Here is a 20,170-nt window from a genome sequence, read left to right as displayed (position 1 = left end):
TACACCTGAAACTAATATAACACTGTTAACAATACTGGAATACATATAAAATTTTTTTAAAAAATCTGGACTAGTGAAAAGAAATAATTGATAAATAAATAAATAAATAGATAGATAGATAGATAGATAGATAAATAAAAGAAACCATGCAATCCCATGAACCAGACTGATAATTCTTCTAGATTATTTATTTAAAGATTTAGCTTTGGGACCCCTGAGTGGCTCAGTCGGTTAAGCATCTGACTTCAGCTCAGGTCATGAGCTCATGGTTCCAGTGAGTTCAAGCCCCGTGTCAGGCTCTGTGCTGACAACTCAGAGCCTGGAGCCTGCTTCTGGTCCTGTGTCTCCCTATCTCTCTGCCCCTCCCCTGCTTGCTCTCTGTCTCTCTCCAAAATAAATAAATAAATAAATAAATAAATAAATAAACAAACAAACAAACATTTAAAAATTAAAAAAAAAAGAAAATCTAACAATTGTAAATATTTATGCCCCCAACTTGGAACACCAAATATATAAATCAATTATAAGCATAAAGAAACTCATTGCTAATAATACAGTAATAGCAGGGGAACTTGCACCCCACTTACAACAGACAGATCAACTAAGCAGAAAATAAAAAAGAAACAATGGCTTTGAATGACACACTGGACTGGATAGACTTAACAGATATATTCAGAGCATATTATCCTAAAGCAGATTATAAATTCTTCTGGAGGGATCTCAAATCAGTCCTCAACTAGTACAAAAAGACCGAGATCATGCCATGCATATTCCCAGAACAGAATTCTATGAAACTTGAAGTGAACTACAAGAAAAAACTTGGAAAGCCCTCAGATACATGGAGGTAAATAACATCCTACTAAAAAATGAATGGGTTAACCAGAAAATTAAAGAAGAAATTTTATAAAAAATACATGGAAGCAAATGAAAATAAAACACGACAGTCCAAAACCTTTGGGATGCAGCCAAGGCAGCCCTAAGATGGAAGTATATTGCAATTCAGTCCTATCTCAAGAAGCAAGAAAGGTCGCTAATATACAACCTAATCTTACACCTAAAGGAGCTAGAAAAGGAACAGCAAATAAAGTCTAAAGCCAGTAGAAGAAGGAAAATAATAAAGATTAGAGCAGAATTAAATGATATACAAACAACAGGAAAAAAAAAAACAGAACAGATCAACAAAACTAAGAGCTCCTTCTTTGAAAGAATTAACAAAATTGATAAACCCCTAGACAGACTTATCAAAAAGAGAAAGAACCCCAATAGATAAAATCACAAATGAAAGAGGAGAGATCACAACCAATACCACAGAAGTATGAACAATGATAAGAGAATAATAGGAAAATTATATGCTAACAAACTCGGCAATCTGGAAGAAATGGACAAATTCCTAGAAACTCACAAACTACCAAAACTGAAACAGGAAGAAATAGAAAATTTGAACAAAAATCTTCCAACAAACAAGAGTCCTGGTACAGATGGCTTTCCGGGGGAATTCTACCAGACATTCAAAAAGGAGTTAATGCTTATTCTTCTCAAACTGTTCCAAAAAAATAGAAAGAAAAGGAAAACTTCCAAACTCATATGAAGTCAGCATTACCTTGATTCCAAAATCAGAAAAACACCCCACTAAAAAGCAGAATTATAGGCCAAGATCCCTAAAGAACATGGATGCAAAAATTCTCGACAGATATTAGCAAATTGAATTCAACAGTACATTAAAAGAATTATTCACCATGATAAAGCAGGATTTATTCCTGGGATGCAGGGCTGGTTCAATATTCACAAAATCAATCAACATGATATACCACATTAATAAAAGAAATGATAAGAACCATATCATCATCTCAATAAATGCAGAAAAAGCATTTGATAAAACACAGCATCCATTCTTGATAAAGATCCTCAACAGAGTAGGGATATATGGAATATACCTCAGTATCATAAAAACCATGTACGAAAGATCCACAGATAATATCATCCTCAACAGGAAAAACTGAGCGCCTTTCCCCCACATCAGGAACGAGACAAGGATGTCCATTCTCAACACTACTATTTAGCATAGTACTGGAAGTCTTAGCCTCAGCAATCAGATAACAAAAAAAAAAAAATAAAAGGCATCCAAATCAGCAAGGAAAAAGTTAAACTTTCACTATATGCAGAAGACATGATACTCTACATAGAAAATCCAAGACTTCATCAAAAAAAATTGCTAGAACTAATACATGAATTCAGCAGAGTTGCAGGATATAAAAATCAATGTACAGAAACCTGTTGCATTTCTACATACCAGTAACAAAGTGGCAGGAAAAGAAATAAAGGAATCAATCCCATTTGCAATTGCATCAAAAACAATAAGATACCTACGAGTAAAACTAGCTAAAGATGTACAAGGTCTATACTCTGAAAATATAAAACACTTTTGAAAGAAATTGATGATACAATGAAATGGAAAAGTATTCCATGCTCATGGAATGGAATAACAATCATTATTAAAATGTCTAAACTACCCAAAGCAATCTACACATTTAATGCAATTCCCATCAAAATATCACCAGCATTTTTCACAGAGCTAGAACAATCCTAAAATTTGTATGGAACCACAAAAGACCTCCAATAGCCAAAATAATCCTAAAAAGAAAAACAAAACTGTAGGCATTACGATTCCAGATTTCAAGCTAGATTACAAAGCTGCAGTCATCAAGACACTATGGTACTGGCACAAAAATAGACATATAGATCAACAGAACAGAAAGCCAAGAAATGGACCGGAACTATACAGTAAATAATCTTTGACAAAGCAGGAAACAATACACAAAGGAAAAAAGACGGTCTCTTCAACAAATGGTGCTGGGAAAACTAGACAGTGACATGCAGAAGAATGAAACCGGACGACTTTCTTACACCATACACAAAAATAAATTCAAAATGGATGAAAGACCTAAATGTGAGATAGGAAACCATGAAAATCACAGAGGAGAACACAGGCAGCAACTTCTTATGAGACACATTGCTGAAGGCAAGGGAAACAAAACCAAACATGAAGTATTGGGAAAATGAACTACTGGATAAAAAGCTTCTACACAGCAAAGGAAACAAAAAACTAAAAGGCAGCCTACAGAATGGGAAAAGATATTTGCAGATGAAATATCTGATAAAGGGTTATTATCTAAAATCTGTAAAGAACTTACAAACTCAACACCCAAAACACAAAACACAATGGGCAGAAGACATGAATAGATACTTTCCCAAAGAAGACATCCAGGTGGCTAACAGACACATAAATAGATGCTCAACATCACTCATCATCAGGGAAATACAAATCAAAACCATGAGATACCACCTCACATCTGTCAGAATGGCTGAAATTAACAATGTAAGAAACGACAGGTGTTAGGGAGGATATGGAGAAAGGGGAACCCCCTTGCACTGTTGGTGGGAATGCAAACTGGTGGAGCCACTCTGGAAAACAGTATGGAGGTCCCTCAAAAATCTAAAATAGAACTGCCCTATGACCCAAAAATTGCTCTACTATTTACCCAAGGATACAAAAATACAGATTCGAGAGTACATGCACCCCAATGTTTACAGTAGCATTATAAATAGCCAAACTATGGAGAGAGACCAAATGTCCATCAACTGCTGATGGACAAAGATGTGAGATATACATGTGTATACACACACACACACACACACACACACACACACACACACACTGGAATATTATTTAGCCATCAAAAAGAATGAAATCTTGCCATTTGCAATGATGTGAATGGAGCTAGAGTGTATCATGTTAAGCAAAATAAGCCAATCAGAGAAAGACAAATACCCTATGATTTCACTCATGTGGAATTTAAGAAACAAAGCAGATGAACATATGGGAAGCAGGTAAAAAAGGAGAGGGAAATAAACCTCAAGAGACCCTTAGAGAACAAACTGAGGGGTGATGAAGGAAGGTGGGTGGGAGATGGCCTAGATGGGAGATGGGTACTAAGGAGGGCACTTGTGATGAGCACTGGGTGTTGTATATAAGTGACGAATCACTGAATTCTACTCTGAAACCAATATTGCACTGTATGTTAACTAAAATTTAAATTTAAAAAAAAGAAAGAAAAAGAGAAGAATATAATAAACAGAGTAAGACCTGGGGAGAGCAAAAAAATGTAAGAAAGCTGGCCATTTGGAAATGGGGCCTTTTAAAAATACTTTAGTTGATCATTTTAAATCATCTATTATCAATTACTGCTGCTTAATTTGATAAAAAAAAATACAATTCCCGGGCAATGAGAAGAAACCTCCAAACATCATTCCATTTTCCTGACTTTCCCTAATCTATAAAAATTGGTTATGCTAATTTTAGGTTTCTCAATGACAAAAAATCAGGTTATGAATCACTTAACCTGTAGTTACTTGTCCGATCCATTTTGTATTATCTGTGCCACTACTGTTAGGACAAAATATTTCCAAGATAGGGAATTGTTTTCAATATTTTAATGTTTATTTATTTTTGAAGGAGAGAGACAGACAGACAGACAGAGCATGAGCAGAAAGGGGCAGAGAGATACAGAGATACAGAATCCGAAGTGGGTTCCAGGCTCTGAGCTGTCAGTGAGATCATGACCTGAGCCGAAGTCGGACACTTAACCAACTGACCCAAACAGGGAGGCCAAGAAATTTTATATAAGATGTTTTATCATAGCACAATCCATTTGATAAAATCAAAAATGGAAATACTAATTAGTTTGGTTAGAGACAAGGGAAATTATAGAAGTAATTAACACTATCACCTGCTTATTAGTATGAATTTTCAGACAACTTAAGCTACTTAACCCAAAAAAAACTCTGGAGTGAACACCTCAGGAAAAAGAAATTTGATAAATAAATGAATTAGATAACTTCAGACTGTGATAAATGTCTGCCAATTAAGGCCTCATGGTAGGCCTCTGGGTAGCAGACCAACAACTTCTTGGTGTGTCCTCACAGGATGGAAAGGGCAAGGGAGCTCTCTGAGGCCTCTTTTATAAAAACATTAATTTCATTCAAGAGGACTCCACTCTCATGATCTAATAACCTTCCAAAGGCCCCATCACCTAATACCATCACATTGAGCATAAGAATTTCAACAGATGAATTTGGGAAGCACAAAGACATTCAGACCATAGCACATAAAAATGTAGTCTACCTAATATTCAACAATTTAAAATGTTTTTAATGAGATAATATAATATCACCCTTTTAATGTATACAATTAAGGGCAATTCAGCATATTCACAAGTGTAAAAATATCACCACTATCTAATTCCAGAACATTTTATCACCAAAAAAAAAAAAAAAAAAACAAACAACAAAAACCAATTCATGTCTAATAGCAGTTACTCCCCATTCCTCCTTTTTCCCAGACTCTGGCAACGATTAATCTTTCTGTCTCTCTGGATTTGCCTATTGTAAGCATTTCATAAAAATGGAATCATAATATGTGACTTTTTGCATCTGGCTTCTTCTGCTTAGCATGATACTTTAAGGTTCATCCATATTATAGCATGTTTCAGTACTTCCTTTACATGTTTGAAAATATTCCATTGTACAGAGATAAAACATCTTTGCTTATCCATTCATCAGTTAATAGATATCTGTGTTGTTTCCACATTTTGGCTATAAAGAATAATGTTTTTTTACCTCCTTTATATGTGGGATCTAAAAAAGTTTAATTCATAGACACAAAGACAGAAGTAACAGTGGTTACCAGGGGAAGGAAAGTGGAGGAAATGAGAGATGTTGGGCATAGGATACAAAATTACAGTCATGTAGAATCAGTAAGACCTAGCAATATGATATACAGCAGATGACCATAACTAACACTGTATCCTGGAAATCTGGTAGGATAGATTTTGTGTACGCACACCACATTAAAAAAAAAATAACTGTGAGGAAATATATAGATTAATTATCTTGACTACAGTAATCGTTTCACCATATACATCAAAACAACAATATGAATACCTTAAATATATAAATCTTTTTAAAATAAGCACTTTTAAATGCAAAAGAAAATAATGCTATGAACATTCATATACAAGATTTTGGTGGACACATAATCTTGTGTGTATACCTACAAGTAAAATTGCTGGGTCATATGGTAACTCCACATTTAACTTTTTAAAGGTAATGACAACGAGTTTTTTCCCCAAGCAGCAGTTATTGTTTAAGCCAATAATTCAACAGCAACATACAAATTCTAATCAAGGAGAAATAGGAAAATAAAATAGCAATCTTTTAAAAAGCATAGTTAAAACAGTACAAAAGGAAACAAAAAATAAGACGATAAAACCAGTCACAAAACAATCAAACCAACCTAAATTGATTAAATTCACTAGCTATAATACAGACTATAAAACTTCATTTAAAATATCTAGCTATATGCTGTTTCCAAGACATGTACCGAAAGCATAAAGACAAACAAGTTTTAAGTAAAAGAATGCAAGAGGAAGTAAAGCAAATGTGAAACAAAGGAAAGTTAATTGTAACTATGTTAATGTAAGAAAAAATAGATTTAAATCAAAAGACTGAGGGATAGAGTCACTACATTTAATAAAAGAATCAATTTAAAAAGAGATTACAAATATGTTTATGTGTGTGGGAGAAGGTGTATGTGTTCATACACACACTAAAACTTGCATACTATTTCAGAGGATTCAGAGAATTTAAAGGTCTTTCATAAGATCTAAGTTAACAACTCTAGGCTAATGAAACATTTGCCTTGTCATTCTTTACAGAATCATAAAACCTGACACAAAACAACTATATAAAATTTTACATTAGTCACTAGGCATGTCAAAAGAAGGGCTCAGGGGTGCCCGCGTGGCTCAGTTGGTTACACATCTGACTTCAGCTCTGGTCATGATCTCACCATTCTTAAGTTGAGCCCTGTGTCAAGCTCTGTGCTGACAGCTGACAGCCTGGAGCCTGCTTCTGATTCTGAGTCTCCCTCTCTCTCTGCCCCTCCCCCGCTTGTGCTTTGCCTGTGTCTGTCTGTCTGTCTCTCTCTCTCTCTCTCTCTCTCTCTCTCTCTCACACACACACACACACACACACACACACACACACACACACACACACAGAAATAAACACTGTAAAAAAAGGGCGGGGCTCTACTTATAATGCCTTTTTTCTTTTTTAGAACTTCTATTTCCCCATAGTAAGATATCAAATTAAAATGTTCAAAAGCATCATAAGAACAAAAAAGCCAATGTCTTATTCTCATAGGCAAATGAAGTAGAAAATTAACAGGTTATTATTTATGATGATTACATTTAATAAAAATATATCCTTCTTTCAAAACTACTTTAGTGTTACTGACAAAACTAACAAGATTACTTTCAACAGAGACAACTACAAAAAGCAAACCTTTTGTAAGTTTTTTTGTTTGCCTGTAAAGTAAGTGACAAGATAAAGATAGTATCTCCTATCCTGGCATCAAAGCAGATCTTTTATTTTTAGTAGTTAACTCATTCATTCAAGGTGTAAGAGTACACAAAAAAGATAATTTGCTTACCATGTTTTAAAGTATCATGATCAATAACTTTATTCCAATTTACTAACCAAACATACTGGCTATCATTTCAAACATACACATTATATTGATCCCCTCAGAAGTTATCCATGTGAGGCCAAAGGATTAATTGTGCAAGATGCTGGTAAAAAATAATCTCTTGAAACTGTAAAATATATCCAGAAATTGGTTGCAGGGAATAAAACTGAACAGCTTACCTCATATCCTGAAATTTTTTTGGAGTTATAAATATCCACTTACACAGAAATACACTACACAATTTCAGCAGGCTATACTTATGGATTTGAATAATAAAATATTAGTAACCTCTCATAAGAATTTTCCATAAACTTGCCAAGATCGTGCTCTTACCTATAGTTTGGAAAACTTCATTCATCAAAGCTTCATTCACTGATAAAGAGTTGACATTTCCAATATGAGACCAACTTTGATATATCGCTTGCAGCAGAAGTGTCTGTGCTCTTGTAGCTTGAATTGTGAGATTTGGAAGTTCAAATATACCTTCAGTTATAGCAATCTGAGATCTTTTGGTCCTGCATAAGAAAAGAGAAAGAACAATACAGTAAAGAGCATTTACAAATAACAACATATGAAATGACCTAGATTGTAAGCCAAAAAAAAAAAAGTATATATCAAAAATATTTTAAGTAACAATTAAATCAAATAGATATACAATTTCATACTTTAAAAAATTTTTTTGACTGTTTATTTATTTTGAGACAAAGAGTACGAGCAGGAAAGAGGCAGAGAGAGAGAAGAGGACACAGAATCCAAAGCAGGCTCCAGGCTCTGAGCTGTCAGCACAGAGCCTAACATAGGGCTCGAACTCACGAACCATGAGATCATGACCTGAGAGAAAGCCACTTAACCGACTGAGTCACCCAGGTGCCCCTACAATTTCAGACTTTAAATTTCACTATTTCAGAACCTCTTACAATAAAAAATAAAAATACAAACTAAAATAATGTCCATACATACACACACACACACACACACACACACACACACACACACTCTGTTCAATTACAAGTTTTCAACCAAGACAATCTTCAAAAGTAACAATGAAAATAATACTAGTTAACATCTAAGAAAATTTACTACCAGTCCTGCATTGTTCTAAATGTCTTATATCTATTAGCCCATTGAATCAAATATTATAAAACTATTAAGTAAAAATCCAAAAATTAAATCCAGGGATTCTAATCCAGAGAACTCTATTCTATACCTCCTCTCATAAGTATTTATGAAAAATTTACATTATACCCAGATTATTTGACAATAACACAGAAAAATTTTTTTAGAATCTCTGTCTGGGAATATCTAATTCACTGATGTCTTAGTCGTCTGGTTCTTTCTTTGAATGAGGTACCTTGTATAATTAAATTTTCCAAATAACAAAGCTTCAAAGTTAGAAAATACTTAATATGTCTGTGAACAACAAGATGATAAAGTTAATGAAATATGCAAGATAAAGTAGAAAAAAGAAAAACCAAGAGAAAGAAAAAAATTAGGATGCTACCATAGTAGACTCAGCCACCCTACACTTTCCTCAACCCCATAAACCTCTACCCTTTATCATCTTCCCAACAGTATCCACCTAGAGTATTGGGCATCTCTTGTATAAAACCTCAGAGGCCCATCAATCCTACCTCTTATTCCAACTCCTGCTATAAAGACCAATTAATGCAGATTTTTACAGTCATTGCTTAAAGCGACTGAACAGTGAGAGACTCCCATGGGAATTATTTTGTATTCATGTATGGAAAGCCTGGAAATGAATGGATAAATGCTTTCCTTCCTCTTGCTTCCCTGACAATTTTGAGATGCATTTCATAATTTTCTTAGGAAGGTTCCAGGAGATCAAGGATCAAAGAAAAAGGTCTCAAGTAATTGGGAAAAGCCTTCATGAGCTTTGGGACATGGTCAGGCAACATCCAACAGGTGTAATTGCAAGTCCCAAAATAGAGGGGAGAATTGAGAGAAGCGGAACAAAAAAATATTTAAGGCAATAATGGCCAAACTTTTAAGAAAACAACAAACCCCAAGCAGAAGACACTTAAAATCATACCAAAGGTACATTACAATCAAATTGCTGAAAACCAGGGTTAAAGAGAAAATCTTAAAGACAAGCAGAGGATAAAAAAACACAAGTTTAGTTGGTACAAACAAACCAACAGAAACTCCTTTTACAATGCCAGTATTTCCGATACCAAAACCAAAGACACTACAAAAAAGAAAACTGCAGACCAATAAACCTTACAGCCATAGGTGGAAAAGTCCTCAATAAAATATAAGGAAACCAAATTCAACAATACATTAAAAGGATCATATACCATGATCAAGTAGGATTCCTTTCAGGAACGCAAAGATGGTTGAAAATCGACAACTTAAACTGACATGATACACCATGTTAATAAAATTAAGGATAAGAATCATACAATCATCTCAACAGATGCAGGAAAAAAAAAGGTGACAACATTCAACATACACTTCTGATGAAAATGAATAAAGTGTGTATAGAGGGAACATACTTCTACATAACAAAGGCCATATATGACAATCCCACAGCTAACATCATATACAATGGTGAAAAGTTGAAAGCTTTTTTTCTAAGATCAGAACAAGACATAGGAACCCACTCTTGCCACTTTTATTCAACACAGTATTGAAAATTCTAGCCACAGCAACCACACAAAAAAAAATTTTTTTGAAGTATCCAGCTGGGTATAGAAGAAGTAAAACCATTTATAGATGACATGAATATACAGAAAATCCAAAGGACTCTACCAGAAAAAAATTTTTTAATAAATGAATTCAATAAACTTGTACAATATAAAGTTAATACACAGAAATCTGTTGCATTTCTGTACACTAATAATGAAATAGCGAGAAACTAAGAACATACCATTTATAATTACATCAAAAATAATAAAATTACTAAGAATAAATTTAACCAAAAAAGTAAAAACCTGTACTCTAAAAACCCTAAGACACTGATGAAAGAAAATAAAAATGACAGAAATAAATGGAAAGATATACCATTCTGATGGAAGAACTAATTCTATTGACATATGCTGTTAATATGTATAAATTATATATTGTTGAATCCTTAAGGGATTAATATTGTTAAAACGTTCATACTACCCAAAGCAATCTACATATTCAATGCAATCCCTATCAAAATACCAATGGTATTTTTCACAGAATGAAGAGAAATAATCGTAAAATTGGTATGGAACCACAAAAAAAAAAATAGTCAAAGCATTTTTCGAGAAAAGAAGAACAAAGTTAGAGGTAATCACATTCCCTTATTTCAAACTATACTACAAAGCCACAGTAATCAAAAGAATATGGTAATGGCACAAAAAATAGACACGTAAATCAATGGAATAGAATAGAAAGCCCAGAAACAAACCCACAATTATATGGCCAACTAATCTATAATGAAAAAGGCAAGAACATACTATGGAGAAAAGACAGTCTCTTCAATAAATGGTGTTGGGAAAACTGGACAGCTACATTCAAAAGATTAAGACCGTGCCACCTGTTTACACCATACACAAAAATAAATTCAAAATGGATTACAGACCTAAATGTGAGACCTGAAACCATGAAAACCCTACAAGAGAACATAGGCAGAAATTTCTTTGACACTTGGCCATAGAAACATTTTTCTAGATAGATATTCTCTGGCAAGGGAAACAAGAGCAAAAATAAATAAACTATTGGGACTGCATTACATAAAAAGCTTTTGCACAGAGAAGGAAACCATCAACAAAACAAAATGGCAACCAAATGAATGGGACACTTGCAAATGTCAGATCAAAAAAAGGGTTAGAATCCAAAATATATACAGAACTTATACAACTCAACACCAAAAACACAAACAATGCAATTAAAAACTGGGCAGAGGACATGAATAAACATTTTTCCAAAGAAAACCTACAGATGGCCAACAAAAACATGAAAAGGTGCTCAACATCATCAATCGTCAGGGAATGCAAATCAAAACCACAATGAGATACCACCTCATACCTGTCAAATACTGTTATTAAAAGAAGAGGAAGAGGAAGAGGAAGAGGAAGAGGAAGAGGAAGAAGAAGAAAGAAGAAGAAAGAAGAAAGAAGAAGAAGAAAGAAGAAAAAGAAAGAAGAAGAAGAAGAAGAAAGAAGAGGACAAGTTTTGGCATTGATGTGGGAAAAAAATAACCCTCCTGCACTATTGATGGGAATGTAAAGTGGTATAGCTACTATGGAAAACAAACAGTATGGAGGTTCTTCAAAAAATTAAAAACAAAACTACAGTAAGATCCAGCAATTCCATTCCTGGGTATATACCCAAAAAAAACAAAAACACTAATTATAAAAGATATATGCACCCTCATGTTCCTTCCACCATTATTTACAATAGCCAAGATATGCAACCTCAGTGACCATCAATCAATGAACGGATAAAGAAGATGTCTCACACACACACAAAATGGATTACTACTCAGACATAAAAAAAAAAAGGTAATCTTGCTATTTGTGGCAACATGGATGGTCCTTCAGGGTGTTATACCAAGTGAAGTCAGTCAGACAGAGATAGATAAATACCATGTGATTTCACAAAAACGTGGAGCTTAAAAACAACTGAACAAATGAAACAGAAGCAGACTCATAAATACAGGTAACAAACTGTTGGTTGCCAGAGGAGGGAGGGTGGAGAGGTGGGAAGAAGGGCAAAACAGATGAAGTGGATTAAGAGGTACAAACTTCTAGTTATAAAATAAAGTCACAGTGATGTAAAATAGAGCATAGGGAATACAGTCAGTAAGACTGTAAAAACTTTGTATGATGCCAGATGCTAGCTAGGCTGATCATACTGATCATTTCATAATGTACAGTTGACCCTTGAACAACACAGGGGCTGGGCCACGGACCACTATGCAGTCGAAAATTCACATACAACAACTTTTGACTCTCCAAAGTCTTAACTATTAATAGCCTACTATTGACCTTAAGCCTTACCATTAACATCAACAGTTGATTAACACATATTTTGTATATTATATACTATACTCTTATAATAAAGTAAGCTTTAAAAAGTGTTATTAGGGGCGCCTGGGTGGCGCAGTCGGGTAGGCGTCCGACTTCATCCAGGTCACGATCTCACGGTCCGTGAGTTCGAGCCCCGCGTCAGGCTCTGGGCTGATGGCTCGGAGCCTGGAGCCTGTTTCCGATTCTGTGTCTCCCTCTCTCTCTGCCCCTCCCCCGTTCATGCTCTGTCTCTCTCTGTCCCAAAAATAAATAAACGTTGAAAAAAAAAAAATTTAAAAAGTGTTATTAAAAAATAATAAGGAATAAAATACATTTACAGGACCATACTGTATTTATCAAAAACAATCCATGTACTAGTGGACCTGAGCAGTTCAAACCAGTCATGTTCAAGTGTCAACTGTATATAAATGTCAAATAACTATGGTGTAAAATTGAAACAAATGTAATATTGTAGGTCAACTACATTTGAATTTTTTGAAAGATAAAACTGAAAACAGAAATACACAAATCCAAAAACTGGAGATTCAACACTCCTCTCTTCAGTAAGTACTAGAAAAAGTAGAAAGAAAAAGTCACTAAAGGTAAAAAAGACGAACAGTACAACTGATCAACTTGGACTAACCAACTTAACAGGACACACCCTCCCAACAAGCAAAATATACATTCATCAAGGACATTTAGTCCACAAGAACAAGCCTCAATAAAATTAAAAGGAATGCAATCATACAGATTATATATGCTGATCACTATGGAATTACACTATAAACTTTTAATAAAAGAAAGGTATTTGTAACATGCTCAAATACTTGGAAGTTAAACAAAGAAAACATAACTCAAAACCCAGTCAGAAACAGGATAAAAACATTCACAAAATCAAACAAAAATGTATTTTTAATAAAATTATTTTAGAAAAGACATGGAGATAAATTACAGAAAAGGTCAATCTACAATATATATACCTAATCAGTGTTCCTGGAGAAAAAAGCAAAATCAAAAGAAACAGTATACAGCAATATCTAACAAAAGACATCTTGCCTAAAATAAAGACTTAAATCTACATACCAAGCATACAATAAGTCACAGAAAATACTGATTAGAAATGATCATTATCCTATAAAATTATACCAGAAAGATAAAAAATCCTATGGGCATTTACATAGGCAAAGTAATGTGGAGGTAGCAGGACTTCTCCAGAATCTCTCCTACTTTTTGTTATCCTCCCGAATCTGCCTATTGCAGTCTAGTAAAAACAATGTGTGTGCACAACTCACCACTAGAGGAATATAAGATTTAGCATAATAGCCCTATACATTTGAGATACTGAGATAAAACTATAAAACTCTTAGAAACATAGCTGTAAATCTCCATGATCTTAGTTCCATAAATATCGTACCAAAAGAAAAGCAACAAAAGGAAAAAGAGATAAACTGGAATTCATCAGAATTTTAAAATGTTGTGTCTCAAAGGCTACTATCCAGAAAGTGGAAAAAAGATAATAAAGGCAATGTTTGAAAACCACATAGGTAATAATAGGCTATTGTACAGAATATGGAAAGAACTCTCACTACTCAACAACAAAAAGATATAAATGAAATTTAAAAATGAACTAGAACATGAATAGACATTTCTCCAAAAAAGATAACACAAATAGCCATATGCACATTAAAAGATATTCAACATCATTGGGGAAATGAAAATCAAAAGTATAGTGAGCTGCCACTTCACACCCACTAGGATAGCTATAATAAAAGGAAAATAAAAATGGAAAATAACAAGTGTTGGCAAGGAGAGGAACTGTAACCATCATACAAAGGAGGTAGGAGTGGAAAACAGTTAAGCAACTGTGCAAAACAATCCATCAGTTCATCAAAAAAGTAAATACAGAGTTACTATATGACCCAGCAATTATACTGCTACATATATGCCCATGAGAATGGAAACCATGTTCATATAAAAACTCATACATACGTTGTTCACAGCAGCATTATTCTCAGTAGCCCAAAAGTGTGAACGACCCAACCCAACAATCCAAATCAGGAATGAATAAACAAAATATGATATATATGTGCACACACAAGATTATTTGACCATTAAATGGAATGGAGTACCAGTAAATGCTACAACATGGATGAACCTGGAAAGCTTGCTAAATGAGAGAAGCCAAGCAGAAAATGCCACATATTGTATGTTTGTGTTCACATGAAATGTCCAAAATCATGAAGATAGGGTTTTTTTTTGAATTCAGAAAATGTTCTGCAATTAGTGACAATGACTACAAGATGGTGTGAAACTACTAAAAACAAAAGAATTGTACAGCTAAAAATAATTAAAATGGTATATATTGTATTATGTGGATTTTATCTCATTAAAACAAAAAAAAATTTCCCTCAAGTAGTCAGAACTCTGTTCCTAGGAACAGTGGTCTAAGTAAATATTGCTTTCTCTTACTCAAAAATATCAAAACAGCAAAAAGAAAATGACCCAGCTCTTTTAATTAGCATGTCAGGCAATTTAAATAAACAATTTCACATTAAGACATCTATCACCTTATCCATACAATTTTCAAGTACGTAATGGCACGTAATGTGACTCTACCTAGATTTACCCTTCAAGCCACACAATCCTGGTCACATTTTACCAGAAAACCCATTTTACCAGAAAACCCAAGGAATGGAATGAACAGACCAGAAAACAAATATGCACTGAATAAAAGATTCTTTAAACCAAACAGGTAAAACAGCAAAGATCAAAAGAGACAGACGGAAAAACAAAACAGACCCAAGGCACAAATTTATAATGCCATTACAGTTACTTTTGCTTTCCTAACACTGCAGCCATTTTATAAATCATTTTATTTTAATAAGCATTTAAAAACATGATGTTCTCAAAATTCCTTACCAAAAAAAGTTTATTGGTAGTGATACTAAAGAAAAAAATATTTGGAACACCTACAATATAAAAATATACTATTAATCTAACCACTCGATCTTCAGTTAGATATTCTATGGAAAGTCCTATGGTGTAACAAGAGCCATATTCTTATAACTATAGCAGTAACTGTTTATAAGGAAAAAATAAAGTGGGATTCTTTTTACAAGTGAGACTTTACTATTTCATAACAAATTCAGCTACTGTATATGGTACTCTTTCAAACCATCATATGTTACATAAAATGGTTCCCAAATGGGTAACGTAGACTTGAATAAAAACTTAAACATACACAAAATCAAATTGATTAATTTATCCTACATTTAGTCTTGCCCAAGGGTAGGAGGCAATTCTCTCCTTCAGACTCAATTTAATTTGACATCAAAGGAAAGAATGCACGTTGTACAAAAGCCAGAATTCGATAATAAACAAATAAACTATCTCATACATGTCGTACATGTCTTTGTGGTTTTATTTTCCAGCTGTAGAGGGCCACAAATAAAAGTAAATTTTATTATGCTTCTGTTAAGTACTCTAGTAGCATCTGAACTAAAATAAACTATTTAGGAATAATTTGGCAAAAGATGGTAGGTTATACAATGCCCCTGTTAGTGTAACACTATCAAAGAAAAGAGGTTTCATTCTATTTTGTTTTGGTAAATATAGAAATATTTTTAATAACAAATATAAAAAAAATAATAAATACCCATGTATCCACTTCATCAGACCCAATTCAGCTAAGCATAACATCATACCATATTTGCTTCAGAAATTTAATTACAGATCAGTATCTTTTAAAACTTTATTTAAGCTATTTGGGAGACTCATTAAAATGTAATGAATATCAACAATAAAACAGAATTTTCCTTGTGATTTAGGCCACTATGCATCTATTTAATTTCTTCAAAAAAAAAAACAGTTCAATCAAGTTCATATTAAAAATATCTAACAACTTCTGGACTTAACTAGCTTTTTGAAAACTCACTAAACCAACTGTTTAACACTTAAGTTGGTGAAAATAAAATTATTTAACAAATGCTTATTTCACATATCCAGAAGTCCTAGTCTAAACATATGTTCACTTTACAGAATAGGTTTAAAAACTATCGATTCAAACATTACCCTCTAGGGAAAAATAAATCCTAATGTAACTAGTGGAATAAACAACTCATTAAAACTCAACTTGGACAAACTCCAGGGTAAATTTAGGGAAATAGAAACAAGTAGGTCTTGACTGTGTAGTAGCAAAGATTGAAAATGAATATGCCCTAATTAACAAACACTTTAAAAGACTCTGCTTGTGCCATCTACTGACAAATCATAATACAGAGCTGATGAAATTTCTGAACCAATAGGGCATTTCTTTAAAGAAAATTCTTCCTTCGAAATTTTAAATAGAAAATGTGGAAGTAGTTTTTACTACTCGATGCAAAGGAATTAACTTGAACAATCCATTCATGTTCATAAGCAAAATTTTTGCCATACACACACTTGAGGAACAGCCATCCATTCTTTTAAAATCAACACACCTCATAGCAATTGAAAGAATATCCTCAGCAACAGCTGGGTCTAAAGATTTATATAGAGTCCCCAAATGCAAAGCTTGAACCTACAAACTGGTTCCAAAAATGTATTTTTGTTATTACTCATATCCTGCAAAGTAAAATAAGATTAGATCACTTTTTCCAAAATAAAATGAGTAAAAAACCTCACTAACTCAGAAATAAAGCAGTTTAAAAAGTTAAGAAATTTGTATTTAGTTCTGTATACGACTCTTTAACTTCCACAATACATCGCATCAATACTCGATGAAGAAAAATGTTTTTAATTAAGTGATAGGTAAAATGAAAGCTCTTTGCTCCCTCTTTGCTCCTCCTGGTCCCACCCAAACCCCTGATAACTACTTAAAGTTTAGCATACACAACTATAGACCTCTACTGATTTTATGCATTCATACACATTTAAATTTTAATGGACGTGGAAGGGTCTATAGCCTGCTTTTTTAATTAAACAACATTCTTAGAAATCAAGCTCTTTCTACATTAGTACAGACACTTTTACGTTGATCTTTTTAATTCATGCCTGATAATGGTTTGAATATAGTTTCACATTCATCAGCAGTGTATCAGAATACCCCTTTCACCACATCCCCACCAGTATATTTTTTAATCACGAGTGTAGCATTTGCACATAACTCTAAAATGCAAACTATATCATTATGTTATGAAAATAATTCACTATTTTTCAAATTTCTGAAATATTATTTCAATTTAAATATTAGATAACAGAGAAAAAGGAGTAAAACTTTTATATCACTCAAATAAAAATATAATCAACTTCTCATTAATATGCAATGTCCAAAACTGTACAATGAACCATGGGTGGTAGCAAATGAGCAAAATACAAAAGGGGCAAAATATCCCTTCATATTCTCATCATCTCTTAGGTTAATCAATATAAATAATTCACCTACTTAAGGAAAAATATTCAACTACTCAGGAGAAAAGAGAAAGGAAATGTGTTTATAGAATATATTTTATGTATGTAATACTAACACTCAAATATAACCTTGAGAATTCTGATTACAAAAATCACGAACATTTTAGTTCAAGTTCAGTAACTAAAGTCACTGGCTTTTTCCTTGGGCCAAGAGCACATTTTACACATATTATGGAAGTAAATAGGAGACAGACTTGGCTGTCAAAACCACATACAATCTAAAACCTCATCAATCAGACAACCAAAAAAACAAAGAAATCACTGAAAAAATTACCAGCTGCATGTCAATAAATATTTACTTGTGCCTACAATGGATTCAAGGTTTTGAGGATAAATATCCTCCATAGAAAAAGAAATGGTCCTTACGGAGGTTAAGCAAAAAGAAAGGAGAACTATTAAATAATCACATGAACCAGTGTAAAATTACTTCTATGAAAAGTGCAGTGAAAAACAGAAACAATATCACATGAAGGAATATATTAGGGGAATGTGTCCTAGTCAGACCAAGTGTCAATTTCTAGTATCTATGGGGTGAGTAAAAGTTGTTTAGGCAATTGACTAGTGGAAAAATATGATGAAAGACCTGGCTGAAAGACAACCAGGTGAAAAAGGCAAAAAGTATTGACAGGGTCAGATCATGGAGGGTTTCACAGAATGTTTTAAAGATTTTAATCTTTACTGTAAAAGCTAGAAGAAGTATTTTAGGCAGGAGAAGGACATAATTAGATGTATCTTCCAGAAGCAAGTCAATCAAACAAACCCAGGTACCGATGTAAGAGTTAGAAAAGATGCTCAACATCATTCATCATCAGGGAAATAAAAATCAAAACTACAATGAGATAGCACCTCACACCTGTCAGGCAAAAATTAACAACACAGGAAACAGGTTGTGAGGATGTGGCAAAAGGGTAACTGTCTTACACTGTTGGTGGGAATGCCAACTTGTGCAGCCACTGTGGAAAACAGTATGAAAGTTCCTCAAAAAGTTAAAAATTGAACTACACTATGACCCAGCAACTGCACTACCCAAAGGATAAAAATACGGATTCAAAGGGGCAGAACATGCACCCTGATTTTTATAGGAGCATTATCAACATCAGCCAAATTATGGAAAGAGCCCAAATGTCCATCAACAGACACATGGATAAAGAAGATGTGGTGTATACATACACAATGGCATATTACTCAACCATCGAAAAGAATGAAATCTTGCCATTTGCAACAACATGGATGGGACTAGAGTGTATTATGCTAAGCGAAATAAGTCAGTCAGAAAAAGACAAATCCCGTACAATTTCACTCATAAATGGAATTTAAGAAACATTAAAGATGAACGTAGGAGAAAGAAAAAAAAAAAAAAACAGAGAGGGAGGCAAACCATAAGAGACTCTTAAATACAGAGAACAAACTGAGGGTTGCTGGAAGGGAGGACGGTGGGAAAGATGGGCTAAATGGGTAATGGGTATTAAGGAGGACACCTGTAGGGATCAGCGCTGCGTGCTCAGCGTACATGTGTTGTACGTAAGTGATGAATCACTAAACTCTACTCCTGAAACCAAATTACACTATATGTTAACTAGAATTTAAATAAAAACTTGAAACATTAAAAAAAAAAATAGAACATCTCTCTAAATACTTAGATAAGAAAGGAGGAAAGCCTGTGTCTTATTCATAATGAGACTCCAGGGCCTACAACACAAGTTTTCACATGATAGGTGCCAAAATATTATTTCTAAAACAAATAAATGAGTCATTAATCAGTTGAAACTTGAAAAAAGCTAAGTATTAACAGATTCATCGAGGAAACTGGCAGTATTTTTTAAAGTTATAAATAATAAAGAACACAAAGTTATTATCGAGAACTTGCTAACAGTTACCAACTTGCTATTGAGGGTTCCATCACCAACTAATTAAAAAATGTCTAGAACCAGATCTCTCTAGGTCTACCATATCACCCTCTGTAATCTTTGATTTCCACATCTTATAAAATCGAGAACACATGACTTGTTTATAATGAGGTTCAAATAAATCCCTGTATATAGTGGAATTAATAAAGTACAAGTGCTATAGAAGAGTATTATGATGCCGTTCTTAGAGATTACCTCCTGCCTCTAAGTATGCACCATATGATATT

At 33.6% G+C, this 20,170-nt stretch overlaps 1 protein-coding gene across 17 annotated transcripts in view; it reads right to left on the bottom strand.

Annotated features, from left to right (window-relative positions):
• The window catches only part of VPS13B (vacuolar protein sorting 13 homolog B), an 803,192-nt gene that overhangs the window by 637,506 nt on the left and 145,516 nt on the right, over positions 1–20,170 (bottom strand). For all 17 annotated transcript variants that reach the window (XR_013553513.2, XR_013553515.2, XR_013553514.2 and 14 more), the window contains one exon: positions 7,922–8,103. Coding sequence is in view for 14 of the 17 variants with exons in the window: in XM_078441712.2 (XP_078297838.2) it covers positions 7,922–8,103 (182 nt within the window). In the remaining 3 variants the exon portion in view is untranslated. The remainder of the gene's footprint in view (positions 1–7,921; positions 8,104–20,170) is intronic.

The sequence above is a fragment of the Panthera onca genome, chromosome F2 (genome assembly GCF_046562875.1).
Source record: "Panthera onca isolate mPanOnc1 chromosome F2, mPanOnc1 haplotype 2, whole genome shotgun sequence".
Taxonomy (NCBI): domain Eukaryota; kingdom Metazoa; phylum Chordata; class Mammalia; order Carnivora; family Felidae; genus Panthera; species Panthera onca.
Note: the sequence above shows the minus strand (reverse complement) of the source record. Positions and strands in the feature narration are given on the sequence as shown.